Source organism: Microcaecilia unicolor, chromosome 9 (assembly GCF_901765095.1).
Source record: "Microcaecilia unicolor chromosome 9, aMicUni1.1, whole genome shotgun sequence".
NCBI lineage: Eukaryota > Metazoa > Chordata > Amphibia > Gymnophiona > Siphonopidae > Microcaecilia > Microcaecilia unicolor.
Window position 1 is genome coordinate 162,060,771 of NC_044039.1, and position 13,024 is coordinate 162,073,794.

The 13,024-nt window shown below is 45.6% G+C and overlaps 1 protein-coding gene across 3 annotated transcripts in view; it reads left to right on the forward strand.

Moving 5' to 3' along the window:
* The window catches only part of KLHDC1 (kelch domain containing 1), a 245,909-nt gene that overhangs the window by 33,433 nt on the left and 199,452 nt on the right, over positions 1-13,024 (forward strand). For all 3 annotated transcript variants that reach the window (XM_030214325.1, XM_030214326.1, XM_030214327.1), the window contains exons 3-4: positions 5,129-5,246; positions 6,778-6,896. In XM_030214325.1, the coding sequence (XP_030070185.1) occupies positions 5,129-5,246; positions 6,778-6,896 (237 nt within the window). The remainder of the gene's footprint in view (positions 1-5,128; positions 5,247-6,777; positions 6,897-13,024) is intronic.

The following is a 13,024-nucleotide window of genomic DNA, read 5'->3' on the forward strand; positions in this document are numbered from 1 at the left end:
GGATGGAGATGAGGGAAAGGGAAGAGAGGAGAAAAACTGCACATGGATGGAGAAAATAGGCAAAAGCTGGATCCATGTTATACCTCCTCCAGACAATTCCACGGAGGACCCAGCTTTTACTTATGGATGTAGGGCAAGAAATGAAGAAGAAAGGAGGAAAGTAAAGAAATAAATGGAAAGGAAGCCCTGGAAACAGAGGTAAGAGAACAGATAAAGAGCAGCAGAATCAGAGACTGGGACCAACATGATCAGAAAAAAAAAGTAACCAGACAACAAAGGTAGAAATAATCATTTTATTTTCATTTTAGTGTTTGGAATATGTCCAATTTGAGAATTTACATCTGCTGTCTTATTTTACACTGGGTATACTGGAGCTGTAACAGCTTACAGAAATTATTTATAATGGGGAAAAAATCACAAGTTATTTTTTTCTCCTATACTGGTATAATATTTTCAATGATGCTGTTTATATGTGCCATGGCTGGTATAATGGGTGTGGCTATCATAGGGCAGAATATATATTACTGGGGATAAATATTTAAACTCACCATGGCAGGAACATATCCTGCTATGGAAGAGATACATAGACGATGTGATCTTATTCTGGCAGGGCACTAGGGAAGAGGCCCTTAAATTTGTTGAGTATTTGAACACATTGGACACTCATGTGCACTTCACCTTTCGTATGGATAGTGAGAAAATTGAGTTTTTGGATATATTGGTCAAGAGAATGGATAATAATGAGTTCAGTACCACTATATATAGAAAACAGACAGACTGTAATTACATACTCCATTACACTAGCTTTCACCATCCTGCTCTCAAGAGAGGGGTTCCCATTAGCCAGTTTTTGAGACTTAGACGTATATGTTCAACCACAAGTGAATTTAGAAAACAAGCTAAGCCTATGACTCAAAGATTTCTGCAAAGAGGGTACCCTATGGGGGTGATTAAAAAAGCATACAAGAGAGCGTTGTATGCTCAATGTCCCTGGTTACTTATCCCCACCCCAAGATCCATAGATCGCACTTTATCTTGTGTTCTGCCTTTTTCTGTTAAAGCCTCTAAAATAGGACATATTATACATAAGAACTGGCACATCCTAAGAACTCATCCGATGTTTGCTGAGCATCCAAAAATAGCCTATTCCCGCATGTCTAATCTAGGGGAGTTGTTACATAAACCTAGAGACAATGGTAACAACCAGGGGCAACATTCACCGTGTGGGAAGTGCACATTTTGTACATTTTCCATGTCCACTCAATGGGTTTGGATCCCTGGTACCACCAAGAAATATTATTTGCGCAGCATTACTGATTGCACCAGTGTAGGAGTAGTTTATTGTATAGTGTGCCCTTGTCAAATGTACTATATAGGGCACACGAAACGCCAGTTAAAAAAACGTCTGGCTGAGCATGCTAGTAACATTAGAATTGGTAAACAAGAGGCTCCTTTGGTCAGCCACTGGATAGCACATGCTCATGAAGTAGCTGATTTAAAATGCACGGTGCTTAGACAGATCACTCCATGCAGAGGAGGGGGTGACGTCACAGCACAGCCGCTGTATATTGAACAGAGATTTATCTTCGAGTGGGATACGGTGGCTCCCAAGGGTCTGAACCTGGAGGTAGAATGGACATAGTAGGTTTTGCCCCCCAGGTGAAAATGATTCAGTGTTGATATAAGGAAGCAGTGTGATTTCCTGCTTTAGTCATTTAAGTTGCTGAGACGCTCACAGAGGGTCCTGTGCTGGACTCATGATTCCTAAGGTAGGCTGCCTTAAAATTTAAAGGTTAAAGATTTCATTATTGAATTTGATTTAGATTGAATAAGTTTGTATAGGGGTTAAAAGAGATAGATAGGAATGAAAGTAGGGAAATGTTATAGCTAAACTATGTACTGTTTTTGGTATAGGGAAATGTTCCTCCTGAAGAAGGAGTGTTCGAAATGCGGTCTCGCATCGAGGAACAAAAGAGAGAAGGTGTGAAGAGTTAGAAGGTGCTTAAAGTCTGGAAACAGTATGTAAATTCCAGGAAGCCCTTGACACACTGCACTGATTCACTCTGCTGAACTAACACTACTCCAAGAAGAGTGCTGGAGAGACTTTGTTGTGAACACTGTGCTCCTGCTTGATGTGATTTAGAAGATTTTTATGATTTATAAGGACTATAATTTGAACCTTTAAGGACGATATCTAAGACACAAGTGGAAGATTTGAAATTGAGGAAACAACAATTGGGGAGCATGTACACAGATTATGGATATATAGAAATGTGCCCACACAAGGTTTATGTGAATGGGTGTTGAAGTGAAGGGTGTGACTGGGCAAGTTCCGGAACTTACCTAGCATAAGTGGTTTTATGTGATATATGTATTGTAATAAAAGAAATTAAATATTTTAAAGGAAGAACGTTTTTTGTGATATATCATAGGGCAGAGCCATAGGTGGTGACCCTGCCCATATTGAGTACCAGTACCTTTTTTCCTACAAAAAAAAGCACTGGCTAAGCTATACTTTAAGCTGCATTTGTTAAATAAGCAGAGTAACTTTAAAAAAAAAGGCACTAAAATTACTTATTTAACTCCATGTCTACCTTTTTCCAAGTCTGAATGCAATTTCCCAGCAGATAAATTTTCAACCAGTAAAGATTTCCTCCCCTTAATAGGGTACTGTCTCAGCACCTCTTCAGGAGTGAGAACAACTGGGCTCATCCAGTTTCCTTGGTGGAATTTCCTTGGTGGTCTTCTTTACGTTCATTTGCAGTTTTATAGGTTGAATGTTCAGGCTAGAGAAAATGCTACATTTGGAGCAGTAGTTCTGGCAGCGGGGTGTCATAATCCTGCCCAATGTGAAGATTGATTTGATACATCCCATAAATTCTGGACTAGTCTAGTGGGACAAAAAGAAAGGAAAATTTTGGTCTTTACTGCTAATTTTCTTTTCATGAGTCTCAACAGATCAGTCCAGAAACCACCCTGAATATGTTCTGTTTTTTGTTCTGTCATTCTTCTCTGAAGGGTTCATGGCGACGGCTTGTCAGTGAAACACAGCCCTTAATCCCCTCTAGGAGTATTTTCAGTTTTGTTAACTAGGTTAGCTGTTTTAGCTTTTGTTTTTTTACAGGAATACAGGAAACATTTTACTCACCCCCATACCCAAAGACACAAAGAAAAGTGCCAGTGAACTAACCAACTACAGGCCAGTAGCATCCATACCCTTAATAACCAAGCTAACAGAAGGGTTGGTGACCAAACAACTCACAAACTATTTAAATAAATTCTCAATACTCCACGACTTCCAGTCAGGATTTCGGTCTAACCACAGTACTGAAATAGTACTAGTCACTCTCATGACCAAATTCAAACAAATGATTGCAACTGGAAAGAACATACTACTCCTACAATTTGACATGTCAAGCGCTTTCGATATGGTTGATCACGGAATACTACTACATATCCTTGAGTACTTCGGAATTGGAGGCAACGTTCTCAATTGGTTCAAGGGATTCCTAACCACACGATCATACCAAAGTGACATCTAACTCGACCACCTCAGCAACATGGACACCTGAATGCGGAGTCCCACAGGGATCCCCTCTTTCACTGACTCTTCAACTTAATGATGACACCCTTGGCCAAACTATTATCAAACCAAAACCTCAACCCATATATATACGCAGTCGACGTAACGATTTACATCCCATTCAACAAGATCTAAAGGAGATTTCCAACTACATCAACCAAAGTCTTCATATCATGCATTCATGGGCGGATGCATTTCGGCTGAAACTTAATGCTGAAAAAACCCAATGCCTAATACTCACCTCTCAACATAATAAGAACAAATTTACCGCCATTAACACACCAAATCTGAACCTTCCAATTTCGGATACCCTAAAAATTCTTGGAGTTACCATCGATCAACACCTAACACTCAAGAACCACGCGAAAAACACAACCAAGAAGATGTTCCACTCAATGTGGAAATTAAAAAGAGTAAGACCTTTCTTCCCAAGGACTGTTTTCCGTAACCTGGTACAATCAATGGTGCTCAGTAATCTAGACTACTGCAACGCACTCTACGCCGGCTGTAAAGAGCAAATAATCAAGAAACTTCAAACAGCCCAGAATACTGCAGCTAGACTCATATTCGGTAAGACAAAATATGAAAGTGCTAAGCCCCTACGAGAGAAACTACACTGGCTCCCACTTAAAGAACGCATCACGTTCAAAATATGCTCCCTAGTTCACAAAATCATACACGGAGATGCACCAGCCTATAAGTCAGACCTGATAGACCTACCACCCAGGAATGTCAAAAGATCATCCCGCACATTCCTGAATCTACACTTCCCTAACTGCAAAGGTCTAAAATACAAACTAATGCACGCGTCAAACTTTACTTACTTGAGCACACAGTTATGGAATGCATTGCCGCGCAACATAAAAATGATTTACGAACTAATGAACTTCCGCAAACTACTGAAGACCCATCTCTTTAACAAGGCATACCGCAAAGATCAACCAATGTGATTATACACAACTCCTCCACATATATTCAGAACTGTCTTACAATAGTTGCTTGTTATACTACTATCATGTTTTATCATTATCATGTTACCCAAGATCCTTCTGTATCACTAAATGTCTATTTTCTAATATATGTCCACCATTCATGATGTATTGTAAGCCACATTGAGCCTGCAAAGAGGTGGGATAAAAATGCAATAAATAAATAAATAAATACTGTGAGCTGTGCCTCTACAATACCTATCGTAGAGTAGAACTCACAGCTCTTAAGTCTCTGTCTCTATCTGCTTGCCAATGACCACAATCCATACATATTGGACTAGTCTGGTTGGACTCAAGGAAATAAATTTAGCAGGTAAGACCATATTTTTCCTTTATTACACTGCCCCACTGGCTAGCTGCCACATCCATATCTTAGCTCCTTTATGGAAATGTAATTAACTTACTTCACACCGCAATTCCTCAGGGAATTTTTTTCCACTAAAATGGTCCCCACCACTGAGAATATCTACACCTATTCCTGTTTCTTGAAGTATTTATTGATGTTTAGACATTTTGTTAAATGGAATGTGAAAGCTTCTTATTTTCTGACCTATAGGACAATGCATCTTATGGAAGGAGAATTACCACCCTCAATGTCAGGAAGCTGTGGCACTTGCATAAATGGCATGTTGTATATTTTTGGAGGATATGATGATAAAGGATATAGCAATCAGGTGAGGAATATTTTTAATTTGATAGTGTTCTGTAAGTAGTATTAGATTCTTGTCCCTTGATTGGTCTCATAATAATATCTTAATTGCTGCTATACTCTTTATAAGAGTTGGTGACAATGTGTGAATGATGACTAATTTTCTAAGACTGCTTGCAGATCACACAGTTGAATGTTTAAGGAAAGATAGTATAGCACTAGTTTGATGCAATATCTTCACTTCTGGAGACCCAGGAGAGCAGCGGTTTTAGATAGCAATGAACAGGTGTACTGAGGAAGCACATCAGTTGCTATATGCACGATCCAAAGAGCTGTGAGTATCTCTTTAAGCAGGATCATGAAATTAATCCAGTTTATTCATAAAATATAAAGGCCCCTGTTTACTACAACCTGGTAATAGCTCTGGTAATAGCAAGGTAATTGCAGAATCTGAGTTAGCTATTGGGACCATTACTAATACTTTTGGGAGGGCTGCTGTACAGTTAATGTGGAGAAAAAGCTGCTATGGTGTATTAACAGCACAGCTGATATTATGTGATACAGTTAACTTCACCTCTTGAAGTAGCATTACCTGTTCTGCATTACCTGCTGTGTTAACATTATCTGTTCTGCAGTCTGGATCCATTTCCTGCCCCAAAATGAAAGTTTGCATGTTATCTATTTAACACTTCAATTAGCATGTGCTAACAGTTAAGTACTGCACTATTAGTATATAGGCCTAAAAGGTGTGGTCAATATTTAAAGTGATTTAACCAACCTGTTCGGGGCTAACCAGTCATTTTCAGTGGTACTTAACTGGGTAGCGTTGCTGAAAATGTCCAGTTAGCACCTATTTCAAAAACTGGTGTTCTGAGGGCATTCCAGGGCAGTCTCAGCACTTGGCCAGTTAAGTGCCAGTATTCAGCACTTAATTGGCCAAGGTAACCGCATAAATAAAACCACATAAAAGTCAGTCCTATCTTTATGCAGTGCCCCATAACCAGTTAAGTGCTGAATATCACACTTAACCAGCTATGCCAGTGGTTCCCAAACCTGGTCCTGGAGGCACCCCAGCCAGTCAGGTTTTCAGGATTTCTACAATGAATATTCATGAGAGAAATTTGCATGCACTGCCTCCACTGCATGCAAATCTCTCGCATGAATATTTATTTTGGATATCCTGAAAACTTGACTGGCTGGGTGCCTCCAGGACCAGGTTTGGAAACTACTGGGCTATGCATTAGCTGGCTCTGCAAACCTGGAAATTCAGTGCTGAAGTCTGGACATGGCCTAGCATTGAATTTCCAGGCATAATGCCAGCAGTGGTCAGCAAATCACCGAACGCTTCCGGCTGAATATTGGGCCGCTCTCTTTATTAGATTAATTAAAAAATTTTCAAATGGAAGCTTTCAGAACTACTAAGGTTCCTTGCTCATGCAAGAAATTAAAAGGACTCTTCACTTATTCTGTTATTTATATTACTGGTGCTAACTTGGTTATAGTTAATTTCCCTAAATATTTATTATGACAAACATTTCTGAGATTTAATTTTTTAGCTCTATTATGTTAACCTGCGAACAAGAGATGGTACATATTTGTGGAAAAAAATTCAGAACTTTAAAGGCCAGCCTCCTACACCACGTGACAAGCTTTCCTGCTGGGTTTATAAGGACAGGTTAGTAGTACCTAAGAACTATTTTGACAATAAAACATATAATTATTAATCATAACAATTTATATGATGCTTCTTTAAAAAATATTAAGGTAGTCATTTTAGAAGGGTTAGTTGCCATTTGTACATATAAAAAAGCAGATTTACATGTGCAAATGGCCATACATATCTAATTTTAGAAAAGTCGCTAATTACACACTTCCATAGGGTCCCACAAATCAATCCAGAGACATGTGGGATGTGTCCCTGTACCAGCAGGTGGAGATAGAGAGAACCTCTGAGGTTTGCTATACGTGGACCTGTGCAGCCAAGTAAACCTCAGTATTCTCTCTATCTAGCAGGTGGAGTGACATCTCTGTGCAGATGTGGTTTGATCTGGCTATTGGTGTCCTTTGGGCCTAGTTTAGCACAGTCAGGGGTTGAGTGGCTGTTTGTAGCTTCTGGTGTACACCTTGTGGTGCCAGGTCCCTCACGGTCTCCCCCTACCTTTCCTCCATTGCCCAGAGCTGTGGGCCTGATCGGGTGTTGCCTTTCTCTCCTGAGTAAAAAAAAAGAAAAAGGTAGGTATCTGTTTAAGAGACTTTGTTTTTGTTTAATCATACGGAGGAGCTCAGGGCCGTGCCTAGGGTCTCTGGCGCCCCCCTGCAGACTATCAGTTGAGGCCCCCCCCCCCCCCCGTGAAAATGATCGCTCACCACATGCCACACTGACAGGAATTGTCAGCAATATTCTTAGAAACAAATTGCTATACATTGCAAAATAAGATAGCAGATGTAAATTCTCAAATTGGACATATTCCAAACACTAAAATGAAAATAAAATGATTTTTTTCTACCTTTGTTGTCTGGTGACTTTCTTTTTCTGATCATGCTGGCCCAGTATCTGATTCTGCTGCTATCTGTCCTCTTAACTCCGTTTCCAGAGCTTCCTTTCCATTTATTTCTTTACTTTCCTCCTTTCTTCTTCATTTCTTGCTCTATATCCCCTGCCCCCTCCATTCATCCCTATCCAGCAATTCCCCTCTCTCCCTGAGCCCTGCAATCCATATCCATCCATGTCCATCTGTCCCCTCCATTCATCTCTATCCAGCAATTCCCCTCTCTCCCTGAGCCCTGCAATCCATATCCATCCATGCCCATCTGTCCCCTCCATTCATCTCTATCCAGCAATTTCCTCTCTCCCTGAGTCCTGCAATCCATATCCATCCATGCCCATCTGTCCCCTGCCCCCTCCATTCATCCCTATCCAGCAATTCCCCTCTCTCCCTGAGCCCTGCAATCCATATCCATCCATGCCCATCTGTCCCCTACCCCCTCCATTCATCCCTATCCAGCAATTTCCTCTCTCCCTGAGCCCTGCAATCCATATCCATCCATGCCCATCTGTCCCCTGCCCCCTCCATTCATCCCTATCCAGCAATTCCCCTCTCTCCCTGAGCTCTGCAATCAATTACCATCCATGCCCATCTGTCCCCTGCCCCCTCCATTCATCTCTATCCAGCAATTCCCCTCTCTCCCATCCATGCTCCTCTCTCCCCTCTCATCCATGCTCCTCTCTCTCCCCTGCCCTCCCGCTCCCATGTCCCAACTGCCCGCCCTCTTCTCCTCCCCCCCAAGATCCCTTTCCTTTTTTTTTTCTTTTAAATTTACCTCCGTCCGGCAGCGCAGCATCTGAAGGAAGCGGCGCTCCCGACGTCTCTAGCCAGCCTTCCCTTCGCTCAGTGTCCCGCCTTCTTCTGACGTCATTTCCTTGACGTCAGAAGAAGGCAGAACACTGAGCGAAGGGAAGGCTGGCTAGAGACGTCGGGAGCGCCGCCTCCTTCACTGACGCTGCGTTGCCGGACGGAGGTAAATTTAAAAGGAAAAAAAAGGAAAGGAATCTTTGGGGGGGGGGGGAGAAGAGGGCGGGCAGTTGGGACATGGGAGCGGGAGGGCGAGGTAAGCATGGTGCGGCGGTGGCAGCGCCCCCCAGAGGACGGTGCCCCCCTGCCGTGCTTACCTCGCTTACCGTGTCGGCACGGCCCTGGAGGAGCTAGACGGGCTACCGAGTCTGTTTGAGGGGCAGGCGTTTGTGGAGCATGTCAGTGCCCTCTGAGGCGGCTACTACTACTACTACTACTTAGCATTTCTATAGCGCTGCCAGGGTTACGCAGCGCTGTACAAGTTTAAACATGGGGAGGGACAGTCCCTGCTCAAGAGAGCTTACAATCTAACGGTAACAGACTACGTAGTCAGTGTAGGTAACAGGAATGGGGAAGGTGTTAGGCGCCAAAAGCAAGGGAGAAGAGATGGGCCTTGAGTAAGGACTTGAAGATGGGCAGGGAGGGCGCATGGCGTATGGGCTCGGGAAGTCTGTTCCAGGCATAAGGTGATGCGAGGCAGAAGGGGCGGAGTCTGGAGTTAGCGGTGGTGGAGAAGGGTACAGATAGGAGTGATTTGTCCTGACAGCGGAGGTTACGGGTGGGAACATACGGGGAGAGGAGGGTAGAGAGGTAATGGGGGGCAGCAGATTGAGTGCACTTGAAGGTCAATAGGAGAAGCTTGAACTGTATACGGTAGTGGATTGGGAGCCAGTGAAGCGACTTGAGGAGGGGGGTGATATGAGAGTATCGGTTCACGCGGTAGATAAGACGTGCGGCGGAATTTTGGACAGATTGAAGGGGGGATAGGTGGCTAAGCGGGAGGCCAGCGAGGAGAAGGTTGCAATAGTCAAGACGAGAGGTAACGAGCGAGTGGACGAGGGTTCGGGTGGTCTGTTCAGAGAGGAATGGGCGAATTTTGCTAATATTATAGAGGAAGAAGCGACAGGTCTTAGCTGTCTGTTGGATATGGGCAGAGAAGGAGAGGGAGGAATCGAAGATGACTCCGAGATTGCGTGCTGAAGAGACGGGGAGGATGAGGGTGTTGTCAACAGAGACGGAAAGTGGGGGAAGAGGAGAAGAGGGTTTGGGTGGAAAGATAAGGAGCTCAGTCTTTGTCATGTTCAGTTTCAGATGCCGGTTGGACATCCAGGCAGCGATGTCGGAAAGGCAGGCTGAAACTTTGGCCTGGGTTTCAACTGTGATGTCGGGAGTGGAGAGGTAAAGCTGGGTGTCATCGGCATAGAGATGATACTGGAAACCATGAGATGAGATCAACGAGCCTAGGGAAGAGGTGTATATCGAGAAGAGAAGTGGTCCAAGGACAGATCCTTGGGGAACCCCAACAGAGAGCGGGACGGGGGTGGAAGAGGAGCCATTAGAAGATACTCTGAAGGTGCATTGGGAAAGATACGAGGAGAACCAGGAGAGGACGGAGCCCTGGAACCCAAATGAGGACAGTGTGTCAAGAAGTAAATTATGATTGACGGTGTCAAAGGCGGCGGATAGGTCGAGGAGGATGAGGATGGAGTAATGGCCTTTGGATTTGGCGAGGAACAGGTCATTGCAGACTTTAGAGAGTGCTGTTTCTGTCGAGTGTAGTGGGCGAAAGCCAGATTGAAGCGGGTCGAGGACAGCCTGAGAGGAGAGGAAGTCAAAGCAACGGCTGTGGACAGCACGTTCAAGTAATTTGGAGAGGAAGGGTAGAAGAGAGATGGGGCAGTAGTTGGAGGGACAGGTGGGGTCAAGTGATGGTTTTTTGAGAAGTGGTGTGACTACTGCGTGCTTGAAGGTGTCAGGGACAGTAGCAGTGGAGAGAGAGAGGTTGAGGATGTGACAGATTGAGGGGTTAACTGTAGGAGAGATGTTGGTAAGCAGATTGGTGGGAATGGGATCCGAGGAAGAAAGAAGGCGAGCAGTTTCCTCTTCGGTGATCTCAGGGAAGGAGGAAAAGGAGGCCGGGTTAGGTTGGTTGAGGGAGTGGGTTAAGAAGTCACAGGGAGGAGAAGGCTTGGAAGTGAATTCAAGGTTGATCTTCTGCACTTTATCGCGGAAGTGGTCAGCTAGTGATTGAGGAGAGAGTGAGGGAGGGGTGGGAGCGGAGGGTACTTTAAGTAGGGAGTTGAGGGTGGCAAAGAGGCGACGAGGGTTGGAGCCAAGAGAATTGGTTAATTGAGAATAATATTCCTGTTTGGCAAGGAATAGGGAGGACTGGAAGGAGGATAGCATGAATTTGTAATGGGTGAAGTCTGATAGGGTGCGAGATTTCCTCCAGAGTCGTTCAGCAGATCGGGTGCAGGAGCGAAGGTAACGGATGCAGGGGGTTAACCAGGGCTGAGGATTAGTGCGCTTAGTGGGGCGAGAGACAGATGGTGCTAGGGTATCCAGAGCGGTGGAGAGAGTTTCATTGTAGGTAGAGACAGCCGTGTCGACAGATTCAGAAGACGAGATGGAAGGGAAGAGATTGGAGATGTGGGAGGATAGGGTAGGGGGGTCGACAGCTTGGAGATTCCTGAAGGCCGTGGTTATAGTTGGGCGAGGTTGAGGAGGAGGGTGATGAAGTGTGAGGGTAATTAGGTGATGATCTGAGATAGGAAGGACTGAGGTGCAGAAATTGGAAGGTGAGCAGGAAGAGACGAGAACGAGGTCGAGACAATGGCCATCACGGTGAGTAGGGGTGGTAGAGCATAGTCGGAGGTTAAAGGAGGATATCAGAGTAAGGAATTTAGAAGCGTAGGCATTGGATGGGTTGTCAACGTGAATGTTAAAATCACCAAGAATGAGGGAAGGAGATGCGGGATCAAGAAAGACGGTGAGCCAAGCGTCGAAGTCAGTAAGGAATGAAGAGAGGGGCTTGTCAGGGGGGCGGTAGATGACTGCAACTCTGAGTGGTAATGGATAGAATAGCCGGATGGAGTGAGCTTCGAAGGACGAGAAGCAGTGAGACTGCGGTAGGAGGAGGGGTTGGAAACTACAGGAGGGTGAGAGAAGTAGCCCGACGCCTCCACCGCGGCCATCTGGGCGGGGAGTGTGGGAGAAGAGATAGCCTCCATGACAGAGGGCCGCGACTGAGGCAGAGTCGTCAGGGGAGAGCCAGGTTTCAGTTAGGGCGAGCAGTTGGAGGGAACGAGAGATGAAGAGATCGTGAGTGAAGGGCAGTTTGTTGCCGATCGAGTGGGCATTCCACAAGGCACATGAGAAGGGGAGGGAAGAGGGGGGGAGGAGGGGAATAGGGACGAGGTTGGAGACATCACGGAAGCGTTTGCATGGAAAGGAGGAGGACAGGTGGGGGGGGCCTGGATTAGGGTTAATGTCTCCCGCGGATAGCAGGAGGAGGAGCAAGAGAGTGCGGAGGAGGGTGGGGGAGGTCGGGCGACGAAGGCGACGAAGACGGGGTGCACTTAGGAGGAATGGTGAAGGGTTAATGGTAGGAAGGAGGTGTTGGAGATTAAGGGCTAGGAAGGAGGAGGGGGACAGGAGAGATGGTGAGGTGGTGAGGGATGCCGTAGCGGGCAGGATGGGAGGGAACACAGGTGGGCAATGGGTTCCAGCGGTAGACAGCGGTAAGGGGAGGGGAAAAAGATTAGGAAGGGACAGGGCAAGGAAGAAGATGTGGACAGGGGCCATAAGTAGTGGTTACAGTGTGACAGGTGTAAGTGTAGTGACAGAGCGAAGAGCCGGAGGCTTGGAATTGGAGGGATTGATGTGCTGGAGAGTGGGTAAGTGAGTGGCTGGCAAGTTAGGAGGCAGGCAAGTGCAGCAGTGGCTGCAAGCTTGTAGGCGGGGTGAAGCAAGCTGGTGCGGATGGACAGGAACGAGCAGGGAGAGGCAGGTGGGCTGGAACAAGCAGTGAGGCAGGTAGGTTGACAAGTTAGCAGATCGGCAGGTAAATCAGTGGGAGACAGGCTAGCAGGCGGGTTGGGGCATGCTGGTGCCGATGGACAGGAATGAGCAGGGAGACGCTGGAGAGCAGGTAAGTTAAGGGCTGACAAGTTAGCAGGCGGGCTGGAGCATACTGATGCAGGAGGACAGGAGTGAGCAGGGAGAAACTGGAGAGCAGGTATGTCAATGGCTGGTGAGTTAGCGGGCTAGTAAGCTAGTAGGCAAGTAAGTCAATGGCTGACAAGCTAGCAGGTGGGCTGGAGCAAGCTGGTGCAGATGAATAGGAACGAGCAGGGAGAAGCTGGAGCAGGCAGTCTGGAGCAGATGGACTGAGACAGGCAGGGAGAAGCTGGTTCAGGTGGATTGGAACACGCTGGAGCAGATGAGCTGG